Raw genomic sequence first — 17,777 nt, forward strand, 5'->3', positions numbered from 1 at the left:
TACCTTGAAGAAGAAGCCCATGACTGACTTATGCTCTCCGTCTCCTCCTTCCGTGTCCTCATCTCCTTCAGGGGCTTTCAGCTCTGACAGATCGACCTCGATCAGGTGGGATTTGTTGCGCTGCCCCTCGTCTGATGGGATATTCTCTTTCCCTGAACCGTCTGAAGAATTGAGTTCAGACTCTCTCAGGGTGCTGGACAGACACTCGTCAAAGGAAACTTCCTGAGCGACCAATGCCTTCAGGTCCACCCGGGTCGGCAGACGCATGTTCGCCTCGTCGTGGAGGCGGAAGTTGGCGCTCCGAGCATGGCCAGAGCCTGGCCTGTCGACGGCCTCTCCTGCTGTGGGGTTCCTGGGACTTTCGGGGCGGTCAGCCCTGGGGGACCGGCCCCCAGCTAACTGCCTTGGGTGTGGTAATGTCTCTGACCCACTGTGGGTGGGGGTGAGGGTCCTGGAGGGCTGCCGGCTCTGCTCCTTGGCTATCTTAAGCTCTGATGGTTTGGACCTGGGAGTCCGTCCTGAGCTCAGCTTGGGGGGTTTCCTGGTGGGAGTGGTGCCTGTGCTGGAGAGGTGCTCCACAAAGTGAAAGCCTGCCCTCCCCTTTGAGTCACTGTTTTTGTCGCTGGTGAGAGGGGGAGGCGGTGTTGCACTCGGGGGCGACTGTACATTCTGTTTCATCAACATCTCCTGTTGCTGTGACAGCTGCATCATCTGCTGCTGGATGCTGCCGATGGCATCATTCAACAGATCAATGGAGCGGCTGCACTCATTCAGGTCCAATTCTTCCTCTAGATAGAAGCTTTCGCCGGTTTCTTTCTTCTCCGTTTCTAAGGCACCTGGCGGAGTGGTTCCCGCCACCACTTTGTCCCCTCGGAGGGCCTCAACACACATGTCATCTTTACTTGATTGTACTTTCTCCCCGCTGAGCTCATCTTTACAGATGTCAGCTTTAAGCGGTTTGGGTAACGTGTCACTCCTGCCTGTGCCTTTCTTTACGATGTTCAGGAAGGCTGCCTTTCCCAGCTTCTGCCTCTGCCTCGCCGACAGCACTTCCATCTTCTTCTTCTGGTGCTCAATGGCACGCCGCTTCTCCTCCAGCTGCATACGGAGCTGGACAATTTCAGAAGCCAGCACATTAGAACCACCGCTACCGTCGCCTGTACGAATGCATCCTCCCATGGGGGAGGAAGGGCTCTGGTCCCTTTTAATTCTCCAGGCGGACGCCTGGGGCCCGCTGCTCTCTGATCCATCTGGGGTGGTTCTTTGGGAGCTGGAGGCACTGGAGTGTAGGTCATGGTTGCTGCCGAAGCGCTTCTGCTGGGCTTTGCGCTCAGCAAAGGAAGTCATACGCACGCTGCCACTGGCCATGCTGCTGGCCTGGGAATGACCGCTGAGACAGGGGCTGGAGCGCCCGCTGCCACCATTCATGTCTTTGTCCTCATGCTCTTTCACATTCATGTCCTCTTGGAGTTTGGCCGATTCTTCTTCTTCATCTTCCTCATGAAAGGCTTTTGTTGGCCTATTGGGGTCTTGAGTGGTGACAGCTTCATCCAGATCCTCTTCCTCTTCATTCACATCTTCGAGCTCAGCATCCAGGCCCTGGCCTGACTTTGGATCTTCAGAATCTGAATGAAGGTAGAAACCCCCGGCTGGATTTCTGGACGAGGGGTCCACGCTGCTGGTAACGATGGGGCAGAAATCTGCCTGAGCCTGTTGAGGCTCCTCTGACACGTCTGCCTCCTCACCAGCAAGATGAAAGGTTTGGTTCAAGCTGGAGGGAGTTTTCCTACGAACAGCTGATGTAGATCCATCTCCTCGGCGTAGAGAGCCCCTTCCTGAAGAGTGGGGCCCCTCACCACTCTCCTCCTGCTTGTTTAGGCAAACAGACTTCTCTTTAGCTGTTTTGACCAACGAAGGCATTAATGGTTCTAAGTAAAAGCTATCTGGGGCAGGTTTGGACTCAGTGGAAAGTTTGGGTGCCACCGTGGCAGTTGCTTTCGTCCCGTCAACCCGTGTGGGGATGATGGGACCGTCAGTCCTGGCAACTGCCACCAGAGTCTCTTCCTCATTCTCCATGTTGACATTACCCAGGAGGCTGTGGCCGTTGACTCGATGCAGGGCAGCCTGTGAATGCTGGTGGACAGAAGTCTGGTGTTTGGGTGTGACATGGATGACGTTGGACGCCAGGCTGTCCTTACTGATGGAGCGAGCCAGACTCACACTGTCGCCAGAAGCAATGTCTGCATCACCGTCTGCGGCCGATTGAAACATGTAGGGGCTCAGTGTGGACAGTGGCCTGTAGAAAGAGAACATGGGGAAAAGCTCATTTGTAAAGGCAGCATGATAAACACCTTAAAATACATAGAATACGTGTACTTCCTACAAACTACACTGATTGTAAATGATCCTGACTAGTTTCAGATGTTTAAATCTCTGACCTGCTGATTCTGATTTTCTTTATTAGAGCTATAATTGAAAGCAAGGCTCCAGAATAACTTCTGTCACAACTATCATGAAAAGTAATTTAAAACATCCCAAATTGTTAACCGTCAATAATTTGAAATGTTATCCTACGATAGAGAGACATGGAGTGAACCTGTAACCTAAGAATATTTGCATCGATTGCAATTTAAATATTTATCAGCAGATTTCAAACAAAGTCCTCGGAGCTTTAAAAGGGTGTCATAGTTCTTCCAAAGCAAACACACAAGTAAAAACATTTCTCATCAGGTTTTAATTCCAACTGCTCCAGGTACCTCTGCCTCTTGTCAGGCCATGCAACAATAGAGCCTCTGGGTTGTCCATCCATTTGAGTAAGGGAGTTGGAGCGGTTTCTGAGACCTGACCAGGAACACGCATACAAGTAATGAATAAATATAAAAACACCTGCTGCCTTTATCTTCTGTTGGTGTTACTACTGTTGTCCTTACCTGCACCATCTTCTCCTTGCTGCTTTTGTTGCCTCTGTCGGAGGGGCAGGAGAGGGTGGGAAGGACTGAAGGTTGGACCCCCTTTACTAAAAGATACAAAAAATGTACAACATTTAGCAGGTCACAAAATCATAACTGTCACTCAAACCCCATTTGCAGAACAGATAAGCACAAACAAACATTCACTAGATCAGACATTGTGAAGTGCACAGCCCAAGACGTTTAACAGTCACATAAACACTAGAAATTGACACAGACAAAAAGTGCAATAATCATCGTGTCATTGTGTAAATCCATATCCAATTTGGTGAGGTCAAAAGAGGGTTAGAGGTGAAGGACACATGAGAGTGAAGGCCAGACAATGCTGTATATCTACCCATCCTTGTAGGGTTACTGTTATTGGTTAGGAGACAGGATCATGATGAGGTGGAACGAGAAGGCAAGCGAGTGAAGACTTACAGGGGGTCAGAGTCTTCAGGGTGCAGGAAGTACCTGTTACAGACTTCAGGGCTGCTCTGGTTATCAGACACACCAGGGCTGGCCAGAAAGCTGCGCTTGGTGGCGTTTGAGATAGGCACTGATGGGCGGGCACACTTGGGCTGAGCCATTGCTCGAGCTGAGGAAAGAGGGAAGAAAGGGGTGGTCATGATAATACTGTGACTGATGTTGTCTGTCATTAGAAAAGCTCAACTTGGGACAATCACAGTGTAGCATCAGCCAGCTCCAACCAGGCTTCGACCACTACCCGGCACTCATGTAATTGTTTCAGATCAATACTCGTTTTGTGGATTTCGAGCAGGTCGCAGAAGGTTTCTGAAACATTATGGTACTATGCAAAGCCCTGTGGGGCATTATAGACATTAGCAGAGTTAGCACATCATCATCTATCTATATTTAGCACTTCTATGCTACACAATCTACTGAAGGAACACTGAATGTATGCACATGCTGGTTTTGCTTTTTAATGATTGCAACAGTGAATTAAAAAAAAACTACCCAGTTCCTTAATTTCATTGTGATCCGTCTCGATCACCAACTGATGTGGTGGTTCGCTTTTACACTGTGATCTGTAGGCTTTAGCTTCTATCGTTATGCTTACCATCTTTGAACTCCTGCAGATTTCGGGGTTGGACAAACTCTGGCTTGACAGTCTCAAACCACCAGAAGAGTTCAGCAATGAACACCATCACATTGTGCTACATATAGAACACAAGAGACACATTAAAAAGACTAGCAAAATAAATAAAATAATAGCAAGAATGGTTAGAATGGTTGATATGATGGCTGGCTTTTGTACCAAAAGGTATACATTTCTATTGCAGAGTCACTTTTTGTACCTTGAGCACAAGTGGAGAGTAGAGCATGTCCTCGGTCGTCAGATAGAAACTTTTATTCAGATACTCGTTGGCAAACTCTTTGAGTAGCTGGATGTTGTACAGGCTATCAGCAATGGACGGGACTTCCTTCAGGCAAATATCTGATCAGACATGCAGAAAGCAGAGTCAGATCAGGACATAACTCAAATGACCCGAGGGCTATAAATGTCACACTGACTGAACTGGCACGGCAAGCCATGTGCAAGTCCTAAAAATAGTATCACACATGGATATTAAATTCAATGTGTAAGCAAAGAAAGCTTGATGCTCTTTACAGAAACATACTTTGAGGGCAACAGATAATTAGGGAGATAGCTAATTAAGTTGGGTGTATGAGTGTGCATGCAAGCACAGCATACCCTCCAGCTTCATGAGGTCGGGGCAATAGTAGTTGACCACAGTGAGCAGTGCAGCTCCGTCACAAACATCCCTCATCAGGTCCTCCAGAAGAGGGAAGAAGGGCAGCTGGCGGCCTGAAGCATGCTCCCGACGATATCGAACCTAACCATCAGGGGGAGATGATGATGGGTTTTATGAGAAGAAAAGCAACAACACACACCACCATGGTACTACCAAGGAATGACAACATCAAACTAGTGTCAGTAGTACAGATCTCTTTTGTTTTGAGATTCACGTCTGAACGAGTCAAGGCATATATTGATCACGGATGTTTCACTTTGTTTGCTCTATCAAATGTTAAGCATCAGATCAAGGTTCTCCCTTGGAGTTTCAAAGCAAAAGAGGTTTGTTTTTTTTTATATTGAAAATGATACTCTTCATCTGATCAAGCAGGTATAATGTTATTTCCAGAAAAAATGACGACAAAACATTCTGATTCATGATCAGCCAGTTTAGGGAGAAAACTTAAGTCACAGTTAACTGTGAGGAGATGGAGATGGAAGTGTCAGAGCAGTGCTATGAACAATGCAGTGGATCGTCAGCCTTCCTCAGGCCTCAGTGGGAAGGCAGCTAGCAGTGGAGCCCAGTCAAACTAGCTAATGTGACTGGGCTGACTGGAAGGGAAACTGAGGCTATCCAGGAATGCAGTGACCCAGGGTGCATCAGTTTTGGATGCATATGCTATCTGATAAGGATGTGCATTTTAAATAGAGCCGGCACAAATTAACTAAAACGTTGTTACATAAGCGTGTGCACCCATTACAAAACCTGAAAATGGAGGTCAATTACAGACCTACATATGATTTGGAGCAACATAAATATAGACCATGCAGGATACCAAAACAGACTGCACTGACTGGTACTGCTACTTCTAACTCCAAAAATTCCTCTGCATGACTTGCCCTTTATACCGGGAACACCACACCCACTGAATCAAAATGAATGAAAGTTATTAAGAAATGCAGATCGAATTAGCCCTACCATTTCTCCTGGGTAGAGACGTGTGAGATTGTTGTATCAGAAGTGTAGAAGTGTGAATGACTTCAATAAAGCCGATATTAGCTTTTTGCTATGATATATTAGTATGTGTATATGTTGGTCGATAAACAACAACAAAAACTTCAGCATAGAAATTACTAGGTACCATTACATTCATAGTTCGTCCAAAAGAGATTATTTTGTTGAGTTAATTTGCTCAGTATCACCATCAGTCACAATTATTTTTCTTGTTTTCTCCAACATCAATACCAGTGAATGCCTCAAAAATGTACTGTATTATAGGTTAGGGTATAGGCAACAGAAAACCCTTAAATAAAGAGATCAAATCTTTATTCTAAACACAAACTGATTAACTATGACAAACCTCTAGCACTATGACAATCTGTGACATGACTATGCACAATTTAAAAAGATCACAAACAGTACAACACAACAGACATTTATCTTTAACCTGCGATATGTACAGCATCTTCTAACATTTACTCAGATGCATCTAAAGTGCATTGGGAGGCCATTCCACAAAATTATACCAACTGTACTCAAACAGCTTTTGTCACAAATCACAGGTGAAACCACCAACCACACTGAAGGAGCTCTACTACAAAATAAATTCTACATAAAAAGGGACTTCTCCTGACTAAGAGGGAACACTGTACCGCTTCTAAGAGCTCCTCTGTCTCCAGCATGCAGTGGGCCAGCTCGTGAATGACATCAGGCTGATACACACAAGAGAGCAGAGATACTGTCAGAGGAGACCGTGTGCACATGGAGGAAACAGTGTGTGAGAGCAGAAGAGAGAGACCGGAATGACAAAGCAGATCAGTGAGAGGAGGTGGCCAGGGATGGGATTGCAAAGCAAAGCAGAGGTGTGGGCATGGATTTCCTCTTAATTCTCTCTGGGCAAGCAAATACCACACACAGACGTGTACACACACGCACAGAAAATCCACATGGCCTACTTGAGCTTGAAATGAGATAGCACATATTGCGTAGCTAAAAGAATATCTTTTGAACACTTCACAAAAAGTTAGATTAACCTTACACCTGGATGACATGTTTGCCACAAGGGGAAAACATAAACAATAAAAGCTGTCAGCTTTCTCCCCCTTGCTGACACACTTGGCTACAAGCAGCACAGAATGAGCTTGAATGAGCCATGGTGGAGTGTGCGCGCACATCAACACAGAACTATGCGTGCAAGGGGGAGAGAGGAAAGAAAAAGGGAGTTTGGGGAGGGGGACTGGCATTCAACTTACAGGGACTAGCTTCCAATACCATTTGGAGGGAGACTATCCAGTTTGCAGGGATAAGAGAAGGGAGGGACGGACAGATGAGGAACAGGAGCAGAAAGATTAACAGGTCAGAGGTCACAGACAAAAAGGATTGGATCTTCTACCGGTTTACACAGAGAAAAAGAGAGTAGGGTCAGAACAACTCCAAAAATCCATCAGGGAGAAACATTGCTTATCAAAACGAAGGGTCTTGAACCAAGATTTTGTACTGCGATGATACCTGGATAAAGACGTATGATAAAATGTTTTTAATAAAAAAGGAGTTACTACTTAAAATCCCCAAAAGCCAGAAATATGAGGCTAATGCCAGAAATGTGCTCCGGTGTTTTAGGATTTTATTTTGCCTGTAAAAGAGGCCAGTGGAAGACACTGTGAGTGGCTTTACCTTTTGATGGCTGGGAGACTCCAGGGGGTGGTGCTTGACTTTGTGCTCCCTCTCTGCAATCTCCCTCATTTTCATGTTCACCTGCAGTTGAAATAATGATAGTATATTTATTTCTACTCAACAGACCAGGTAACTTTTAGATAATTTTAGAATGCGTATATATGCTCTGTAGTACTCGACTAATGTAAATCCAAGTACAGGCAACAGGTCAGTGTCTCCCCTACCCTCGACCTTATTGTGGAAGAGTAGCCAACTTGTTTTAACTGGGTTATTAATATCTTCTTTGGTGGTGTCTGTGTCACATCAGACTGACAGCTCAGTGGGAGGCCTTCTTCTTCAGACTTCTTCACGGCACAAATGTGTTGGAATTTTTTTTTTTTACAAATACTCATCAATTCACCGGTGAATTGTTTACAGTTCTGGATGCTAGTAACAGAACAATGATTTAAAACTTTAAACCTCAGCCATGAAAAATTGTGATGGACAGTCAGTGTTTTCTGACATTTTATAGGTAAACAATTAATAGATTCATCAAAAATAACTATCTTTTATTCCACGTGTTGGGAACAAAAACTCAATCCCAAATGGCCACTTTCTTTCTCCCAGGCTGTGATGGTATAGGAAATCATGAGGATTAAAGGATAATGCGTCACAACTTTCACTGCCTCAGACCTTCAACATGAGCCTGAGCATCTTGTGTGTGCACCAGATCCACAATCCTATCTGTGAGCCCATCTCTGAACACCGGTGACATACAACAACAAAAACAAGTGGTGGTGAGAAACAGATCTCAGCCAGAAATGTCTTTAAACTGTAGGGAAAGGGGAGCGACGATGACAACACAAGCTGTCTTACTTCCCTTAAACTTGCCGGTATTATTTACTCATATTACTCATATTGAAATGACTTTGCTATTATTGTCTAATGACAGGAAATCGGAACCCAGGGATTTTCCCAAAAGTCGCAACAAAATGTGCAAAAATTACATAAAATCAATCACAGCAATAACCCATAAAACATATTTCCTTAGATGAGGGCTTACAAACGAATCAATAAATAAATAGAACAATATATAGAATAAGACACAATAATTTGTTGAGACAGTCCATCTCTTGATCTGCTCCACACACTCACTCTACACACTCACTCTACACACACACACCAAAAGAGCACCATCCATCTGAGAATAACTCATAATTAGAATAACTAATAATGGTGATCCATCATGAATATGAAATGTGTGTGTGTGTGTGTGTGTGTGTGTGTGTGTGTGTGTGTGTGTGTGTGTGTGTGTGTGTGTGTGTGTGTGTGTGCGTGCGTGCGTGTGTGTGCTCCAACCTTGTTGATCCAGAAGACCATAGCGTCCTCCAGGTCAAAGGGCAGGTCCTTGGAAGCACTGAAGGTAGAGAAGCGCTGGACAGAAGCCACCACTTTCTCAATGCTGATCATCTCCACTGTGTAAGCCATCATCAGGGCATCGATCATGGGCATGTGAGCACTCTGGGGGAGGGAGTAATACAAACGGAGGCCAATTCAATTTCATCTGATTTTTCCTAGTTTCCAATGCAATCAAGATCAAAGCTGATGGCAACGAAGCAAAATTGCACTGAATATTTACCCAAATAATATAAATCACTGTGGCTTATTAGCTGATTAGTGCTGAAAATTATCTAATGAAGCTAAAATCTTGCTAAAGCTGTGAACACATTTCCAACATTGCGTATGGAATAATTTCGTCCAACCTTAGTTTAATGTACATGTTTACTTTGAAATTCCAGCAAGAGGACTATGCTTAAAATAATGGAAGTGTATTTAGTGCATTTTAAATACCCAGTCTCCAGTTGTTACAATACATAAGTACTCCCCAAGACCTGTAACAGACTTTGATGTGTAAAATAAGTGGAGTTTCCCTTTAAGCGTTTCCCTTTATGTCATGACAACACTTAATGAAAACTAGTTTGTTTCAAGGTTATCCCAATCATACGTTTTGCAGTTAATGAACCATCATGTGAAGGTTGCATTGTGTAAAATGGTCAGTGCCCATTAGGGTTGGGCATCGTTTGGATTTTACCGATTCCGATCCCGATTCCGATCCTCTGTTTCGATTCCTGTTCTAAACGATTCTCGATTCCGATTCTTTGAGGTGCAGGTCAACAGGTCCAGTGTTGCCACAGTTACTTTGAAAAGTAGTACTCTTGACTTCACTTAACTTAAATAATTGTTTGCATATTGTAATGGCAGTAACATCATGATTGAACATTTTATGAATATTGAACTGGCATTAGAGCAGCAAGGATTGGTTTTATGAAACAAATGAGCATAGTCCTCAAGTATGAGCGGCGTGATGACGAAGGGAGGGGGCGGGGCCAGCAAGCAGCGAGACATTTCTCCACTAAACACTCAAGAGAGACTCCGCTCGCATTTCAGCACAGACTGAGTTAGCAGGGGGGGACCTGCTCTTTTAATGTGGTTGTGCCATGCTGTGACTCTAAAGGTTTTTTCAAGTTTGACGTTGTATTCTTGAAAGTAGATAACACTTTGTTGTTAACACAGAGTGTACAACGAACCTTTATGTTGCCATATTTTGCTGAGATGAAGTCGAAATAATGCTTGTATTTCCAGCTGGAAACTGCGTATCTCTCCCCCTCCATTGTTTACGTTTCTGCCGGTATAGCGACTACACGCGACCGTCCGTGAAGGTGTCGGCTAACATACGTCACCCCCGAGACGCACGAAGAAAGCAGATCTTTTTTTTTTACTGACAAAAATAGTAACGCGCCGTGTATTTGGATAAGTAACTTTAATCTGACTACTGGTTTGGCAATAGTAGCGCGTTAGACTACTCGTTACTGATCGTTCTATCGCGGAGTCTCCGCACGCCGGGCGGAGTAATACAAACAAACTAGTGCGAGCGGAGTAAAACAAACAAACTAGTGCGGACGTTTAAGAACCGAAAAAAAAGGATCGCAATTCCAACAGCTTCTTAACGGTTCCGGAACCGGAGGTTAGGAACCGGTTCCTATTTGGAACCGGATCTCGATGCCCAACCCTAGTGCCCATTGGATTCTTGGACTAACAGCCACTATCAGGTGTGGATAAATGGATGACATTTCTGGATAAGGATATGGTCTAATTCAGAGTTCTAGTGGGACAATTCTGAGATTTCTAGACAATTGTGCAGCTTTAAATAACGAGCCACGGTTTAATCAATAGTGAAACCTCCCATTCAGCACAATGGGTGTCAAACCTTAAACCTTAAACCCACTCTCGATATCCTAATGAAATAACAAGGCCTAGCAGGGGTGTCTCTCTTCTCCAAGTGGCCTAACACCTGGTGCCTACCAGAAACATATTGGCTGTGTCTGAAATCACTCCCTTCTCCCTATATAGTGCACTATGTAGGGAGTTTGCCATTTTGTAGTATGTAATGTGTGTGTGTGTGTGTGTGTGTGTGTGTGTGTGTGTGTATAAAATACTACCATCATTTAAAAGATCATTCACGTTCTTCTTATTTCTAAGGTTAGGCCATCGATTATTTTTTAAATCTCAGATATAGACCACCTTAATAATCCACAATCTGTGAGGTTCTTGTTTTCATACACAGGTAAAATTGTCAGTTCAATGTGAAGAGAAAAAGACTTATTACATCTCATAATGTATGTTCAGCATGATAATGTAGAAAGAGAAAAGACGAAATGACTACACCTAAAAAGAAAGGGGTATAAAGGTGTACAGCATTATACGTGTCAATAAATAGTGCTAGACCATTTCGGAATGGACTAGAAAAGCACTATATAAATGCAGATCCAGTCACCATTTACCAATGGCAAAACATTAGTAAATTAGCAACAGCAGGAACCACAAAGCTGATGTTCTCAATACTTTGTAGTGGTAAACACCATGGATCAACCTTAGCAAGTGTGAAAGCGTGAGACAGTTTAGGTAGTGAAAGTTATAACACCACTCAGTAGTGCTGCAAGCATTCAATGAATCAATGGGGAATACGATATTGTATCTGTGATATTACATTCATTTTACACTATGCTGGAGCACAAATTTAGTAGCGTCTTGAGACACATATCATTAGTGCTGCAATGTAATAATGATTGAGAATGTGGTCAGTGCAGTCCTTAACACACTAAAATCATTTGACAAAAATCGGTATTGCATGTCCTGAACCCGACTGTAAAGAACAATATTTTAAGCAAGAGATCTGAAAGCCTACAGTTCTTCTTTTGTATATTGGGTTTTTCTTCCAGCTAAACGTAGATATCCAGCCACTATAACTTAGATCTGTACAGCGAGTACAGGTCAGGAAACTCACCGCATTGCTTATTATTGTAAAACAGCCCGTCTTCTGCCGGCACACCACTAAAATATTCGGAGATGGTGATGCGCCTTTGTGATTTTGTGATCACGTGCACTTAGGGTTGCAAAGGGGCGGAAAATTCCCGGTAAATTTCCGGAAAGTTTCCGGTAAATTTCCACGGGAACTTAAGCTTGGGAATTTTGGAAATATTCCATATTTGGAAACTCTCCATGGGAATAATGGGAATTATGGGAATAAATGGGAATTTAGGGGAACTAACTGGGAATATATTATATCCAAGCATAAATATGAACAGAAGTCATAAGAAAACATCCATACAAAATGTTTTCAACAGATATTTCAACAGATTTATTTTGAAAGTAGAACAGAACATGTTTTGATTAGTTGTTTCATGGGTGAAGTCAAAAACAGGAATGTTAGGTTCAATATATCATCTCCCAACCCCACTCATTCAAAAATGGAGACAGATTCAGCAACTGCATAGCTTATTTCTCCCCTAAAATGTTTTCAGAAACACATTTCGTTGAATTATTTTCATAAAATAAGATGGAGGTGGGAGGCTGCGAGGGGAGAGCGATACGAGCTCGGAGGAGCACAGAGGGGAGGGGTGTGTGTGGGGGGGGGGGGGGGATGCTTTTTTCAAATCGTAGACTAGAGCTGTAATAAATATATTTCCCCATAATAGCATCAAAACTTACAGTCCAGAAGCTCAAATGTGTGCCTTCAATAGTCTTTGTGCTTCAGGCTCAAAAGTGCAGTCCAGTCTTCTAGTGATCTTCTGTACATGTGATGGAGGCATGCACAGTGCCAGTAGGGGGCGTGACCTCAATAGCCATGCACTAAGCAGTGTGCTCTGTGCATGTGGTTGAGGAATGGCTTGGATATTCAAGTTTATTTGAATGGCATCTGTTTGTTTTAGTCAAGATTACGCTACAAAATAACTTTCCTCAGCTATATTTAAGTCCCCTTTGAAGAGCCAACCATCAATTTAAAAAATTCCCAGTTTATTCCCATACATTCCAATGGAAAGTTTCCACTTTTGAAAATTCCCGGAATTTTGCAACCCTAGGTGCACTACACTACACAGCAATATTACAGGACTGTCACTTTCTGCTACCAGAAGTACGCCATTGCTGTTCACAAACACAAAAAAGGTCTTGAAGTAAACAAGGGCAAAATATAACAGCAGGATGTGCTGTTAAATCGTTTGTTCTTTTCAAACAATCACCCTGCCCTTCATCAGCACAGCATGGAGCCCCATGGAGAGGGCTGCTGTTGCCCTGAGCTGTCTGCGTGTTTGTGTGTGACAGACAGACAGCGTGCACGTGCGCGCACACACACACACAAACACACACACACACGCACACACCACACACACCACACACACTTACAAAGGTTTAAATAGACCCAAGAGGATGGCTAGCTTCTCAAGGTTTTACAAGGCCCAGCTGTTGCCTCAACAAGAGTCGGACAAGGTGAAGATGAACCGTCTGCAGGGACAGAAGCTATTTCATTTCACACACACACACACACACAGACACAGACACACACACACAGACACACACACAGAAGTAGAAATTGTTGGTATGGAAATGCCTTGTCAAGTCAGCAAACTGAGAGGGAGGGGGTTTCAACAGTCTATCACAGATAAGCGTTGTCCTGTGCAGGATTTTCCATCCCCTCACTAGGCTTTGTGTCTGGCTGCTTACACACACAGGCCTGTGTGGATTATTTTGTCAGGCCGCTAGAAGGAAAAGCAGACGCACATCCCTGAACTGCCATAGAGAGGGAGCCAGCTAAACACCATTACTGGTTTCCATGGTAACAAACGGGTAGGAAATGGCTGAGAGCATGGCTGGCTTTCATGCTATCCTGTGTCAAGTCCTCTTGGTGAAATTGTGAGACATCAGATCTCATCGCTAAAGAAAGGGGGTCATTCACAACGCTGTGGCGTGGTGCTGTCAATCAGGTGTTGACCTACAAGATGAAGGTAACACACTGAGGACATTTAACCTGTTTAAGTGTCGATCTGTGAAAACATAAGCACTACACCCGTATGGTGACTACAGAAAGGGTCGGTAGAGCCAAGGAAGCAAGGTTGGATAAAAGGCATTGAAACTGGGCATTCAGGGACAAAGGGGGAAGATGTTCAAGTGCCAGCATTCAGCAAATGCTCTTAACAGATTGGCGAAGATTTAGGTGAGAAAAATGTCCCCAACAATAAAATCCATTCTAAGTAGTATTAGTGCAAGAGTAACTCTCTTAACACTGATGATTAAACTGCCTGTTCTGCACAGGCCTCATTTTTTTAATCAGGATTTTGTTTTGTTTTTCTTCAAGCTGGGACAAATGTATCTCAATTCAAACTCTTGTTTGCAATGTAAAAACATTGGCGATTTAATAATGTCTTTTAATATTGTTCACTGCAACTGTTAACTATTAGAGATAGTATTGTTTAAAAATGACTAGCTTTAAAATAGAAAGTGAAAGTGATATAGAAAGTGAGAACAGGTTCTAATGTTTGGCTAACAACAGGAGAAAGAACAGATGTGGGAAAACTGTATTAAATGTTTTTACAAGCAAAAATAAGTCTGACCCAAAACGGCCCAAGACAAACCGGAAACAACAGTGCCATAGAACAATAACAAACACAATGTAAGCCTGTATGTTGTATAATAGTACTTATGACTAGCATGCGTGGCGGTCAAATTCCATTTCTTAAGTTGGATTTAAAAAATGGATAAGCTTGCAGCCAAATAATCTTGAGAAAGTCAAGCAAAACAGCTCACAGATATGCAGTGTATGATATGAAACAATAGAAAATTCCACAAGTAGAGAAAAGCTTCCCAATAGCTCAAACGCGTGTGGCTGAGTTTGATTGTGCTGCTGGATAAGAATAACACCCTCTTCCATCACAAGCAGGAAGGGCTGAGGATGTCATGTGCAAAGTTGCAGTCTGTGCTATAAGTTATATTTGGTAAAAGCTACATCAACATTATGGCCTGCCTGGTGCTGAATGTGTCTGTAGGAGTATTAAAAAAATCGGTAATATTGTATTTTGATTTTACAAAGAGCAGCAGCTGCAGTTGAAAACTATTGTGCACCAAGATTGAGAACCCTTCTTCCATCCAAACAACTACCAACACATCCATCCCAACCACAAGTCCATCCACTTACCATTTTGATGGGCACACAGGCCAGGTCTTCATCTGTGACGGGTGTATCGTCACTTTCCACGACATATATGCCCTTTCTGGACAGAGACTGGATGACAGACAGGTGGGACTGAAGAGACACCGCCTGCTCCGTCTTAAGGATGAGGGCGCAGACACGGCAGTAGAGCTCACAGGACAGCAGCAAGCGGATGACAGGGGGTTTGATGTGTTCCTGGTCGTACTGGTCTGTGTAGAATGGGTCCCTTAAGTCCTCTGGGATATGGTCTGCAATGAAGAGAGTAGTTAGGTGAACCAGTGGCTCCTAAAGTAATAGGTGCAGTCTAGCATTTGAATTGTGAGCTACACACTCCACCCAACGAACCTGAAGCCTTCAGTGTCAACAGGCTGCGACAACTTTCCATGTAATATTTGTTCTATGCCTTTGGTTTACTCGGAGCAAACATGACAATTTGTAATTGAAAGTCACAGCTTATTGCCTCAGGAGTACACTGGGAAACAAATCCTTTCTTAGCTGACTCCTCAGTGAGAGCAGGCCTCTCAGGTGACAGGGTGTGCTTTGCCAGCACTAAGGAAAAAAAGACCTCCACAAGAGATGTTGTTGCTTTGGATGTGAAGTCATTCTCAAAACCAGAAATCAAAGCCATATAAGGGCAAGGGGTGAAGCACTTGACTTCAGGCATGCACAAACCAAATTTATACTGCAAGGTAAACCACATAGAGGTTTAAAATAAGTCTGATGCTAGGCTTGGGCGGTATCCAAATTTTGATACCGTCAAACTTCCTCCACATTTTACCCCGGTATACGGTATTACCGTGACTAATTAAAAATGATGACGTAAGCCTCAGGTGGCGTTACAAAACTGTTGGCTTGTGCCTTCACCGTTCAGAAACTGAATACCAAACACTATTACTGAATAATAACAACATAACATGCATAATATTAACAACTTTTATTAACAACAAATGCAGCTTATAAAAAAAGTGCAAATACAACAGTCAAACAGCATAAATTAACATAAACACCCAGAACAGTTTTCGCGCACAAATCAATTAAATTAAATCAACAACTTTAAACAACAAAGAGCAACTTTTAAAAAAGTGCAAATAGGCCCATAACAGTCAACAAATTATTTCAACACAGTCCAGTCTTCTTTCAAATATTTTTTTTTAACGAAAAACAAAACAATGACAATAAAAGTACGAATAGGAACTGTGTAGCAGCAAATCTACTCAAGATTTTTCGCCAGAAAAACCAGCATATTGACTTTTTCTGGCTTTAACAGGGCACGTTGTGGACCGACCACTTTACCTGCGGTGCTGAAAACCCGCTCTGATGGCGAGCTTGTGGCACAGACACACAGATATTTTCGGGCCAGTCGCGACATCTGGGGAAGACGACTGCCAGCATGTTTCCACCAGAGGAGTGGGTCCTCGTCTCCCTGGATGACAGGCTCCAAACAGTAGGCTGTTAGTTCAGCGCCGGCTCGCTCCTCTGCGGTGCCGACTGGACCTGCCGCTGCAGCGGGTCGTTTTCGGAGGAGGGTTCCCAGAGACATCCTTTTACGTGGGGGTTCGGGTTGTGCCTCTTCCTCTTCAATTCTGATGGCCACTGCTGCTGGTGCTGCTTGCCCCTCCAAGCTCACCATCTCAGCCTGTAATTCAGCCTTGATTTCAGCCTGTGCTCTGTCATCAGTCTCATATCCTCCGCGGTAACGGGGGTCCATGAAAGTGCACTTTCGCATTAATTTGCGCACCGAATCGGTTTCATACTTCGCCTCCAGCTTTTTTAGAATAGCAGTTTTTATTGACTTTGTCAGTTCGAGGTCGTTTACTGACACAGCCAACACATTGTCCCCGCAGAGCTGGAGTATGGGGAGGATGGAGGAACTGGTCACATAATTCTCCCCTGACAAAATATCCGTGAAGTCACCGACAGGTTTCAGTGCGTCGTGCACAGCCTTCAAGACGTCCGTGTCCTGCCAGTGCAGGGACAGTTTACTTCTTCTGTCATCAGACAGGACGAGCTTGATAGCTTGTTCCTGCTCGAGGATGCGCTCCACCATTGCCAGTTTGGAGCCCCAGCGAGTTGCGCAGTCCTGCCGACGGATGAATAAATAAATAAATTAATTAATTAATTAATTAATTAACGAATAAGTGAGTGAATGAAATGAATAAACCAATACATGTATAAATAAACTAACTATTATTCCATTATATTGTTAGTTACGTTATCTCACGTTAACAGATTCAGATATTCAGATATAAATTTATGCTTACCGTTATGAGACTATGCTCTGGGAGTCCCAACTCCACTTGCTTCTTGTGGAGTTCACTTTTACGGTGCCAGCTGTGTGAAAAGGCCCCGACAATACTGCGGCATAGTCCGAGGGTGCGCTCAGTTTTTTGCCTATGGTCATTCAATGCATTTGTGACAGCCAGGTTCAGATTGTGACCGAAGCAGTTAAGCCACGGCCACTGCAGGGACCTGATTGCAGCAGAAATGTTGGCGGCGTTGTCAGTGGTTATGGATGAAAGTTTTTTCTCGTCAAGTTGCCAGTCCTGAAGTGCAGCTTTGAGCGCAGCAGCAAGATTCTCCGCCGTATGACTCTCAGGAAAATACGTTGTTTGGAGGCATTTGGATTCAAGTTTCCACTCAGGTGTAATTATGTGGACAGTCAGGGACATATATGGTGTCATATTAACTGACGACCACATGTCAGTTGTTAAGGAATAACTATCTGCCCCTGACAGCAACACCTGAACCTCGTCTCTAACTTTAATGTACAAACTTGGGATCGCTGTTTGTGAGAAATGTTTCCGTCCGGGCAGCTCGTACTGGGCATCTAGGACCTTTACCATGTCCTTAAAGGACTTTTTTTCCACCGTGTGG

General features: G+C 43.7%; 1 protein-coding gene across 3 annotated transcripts in view; it reads right to left on the minus strand.

Moving 5' to 3' along the window:
• The window catches only part of camsap1b (calmodulin regulated spectrin-associated protein 1b), a 28,810-nt gene that overhangs the window by 4,902 nt on the left and 6,131 nt on the right, over window positions 1–17,777 (minus strand). The window contains exons 3-13 of one of the 3 annotated variants that reach the window (XM_084024494.1): window positions 14,889–15,151; window positions 8,720–8,881; window positions 7,382–7,462; window positions 6,961–6,993; window positions 4,666–4,807; window positions 4,268–4,407; window positions 4,030–4,126; window positions 3,423–3,546; window positions 2,931–3,016; window positions 2,757–2,841; window positions 4–2,296 (exon numbers count right to left, since the gene is read on the minus strand). In XM_084024494.1, the coding sequence (XP_083880620.1) occupies window positions 4–2,296; window positions 2,757–2,841; window positions 2,931–3,016; window positions 3,423–3,546; window positions 4,030–4,126; window positions 4,268–4,407; window positions 4,666–4,807; window positions 6,961–6,993; window positions 7,382–7,462; window positions 8,720–8,881; window positions 14,889–15,151 (3,506 nt within the window). Of the gene's footprint in view, window positions 1–3; window positions 2,297–2,756; window positions 2,842–2,930; window positions 3,017–3,389; window positions 3,547–4,029; window positions 4,127–4,267; window positions 4,408–4,665; window positions 4,808–6,960; window positions 6,994–7,381; window positions 7,463–8,719; window positions 8,882–14,888; window positions 15,152–17,777 lie in introns of all 3 variants that reach the window. The other 2 variants (XM_084024492.1, XM_084024493.1) reach the window with 2 other exon arrangements.

This window comes from Eutrigla gurnardus (genome assembly GCF_963514095.1).
Source record: "Eutrigla gurnardus genome assembly, chromosome: 13".
Classification (NCBI taxonomy): domain Eukaryota; kingdom Metazoa; phylum Chordata; class Actinopteri; order Perciformes; family Triglidae; genus Eutrigla; species Eutrigla gurnardus.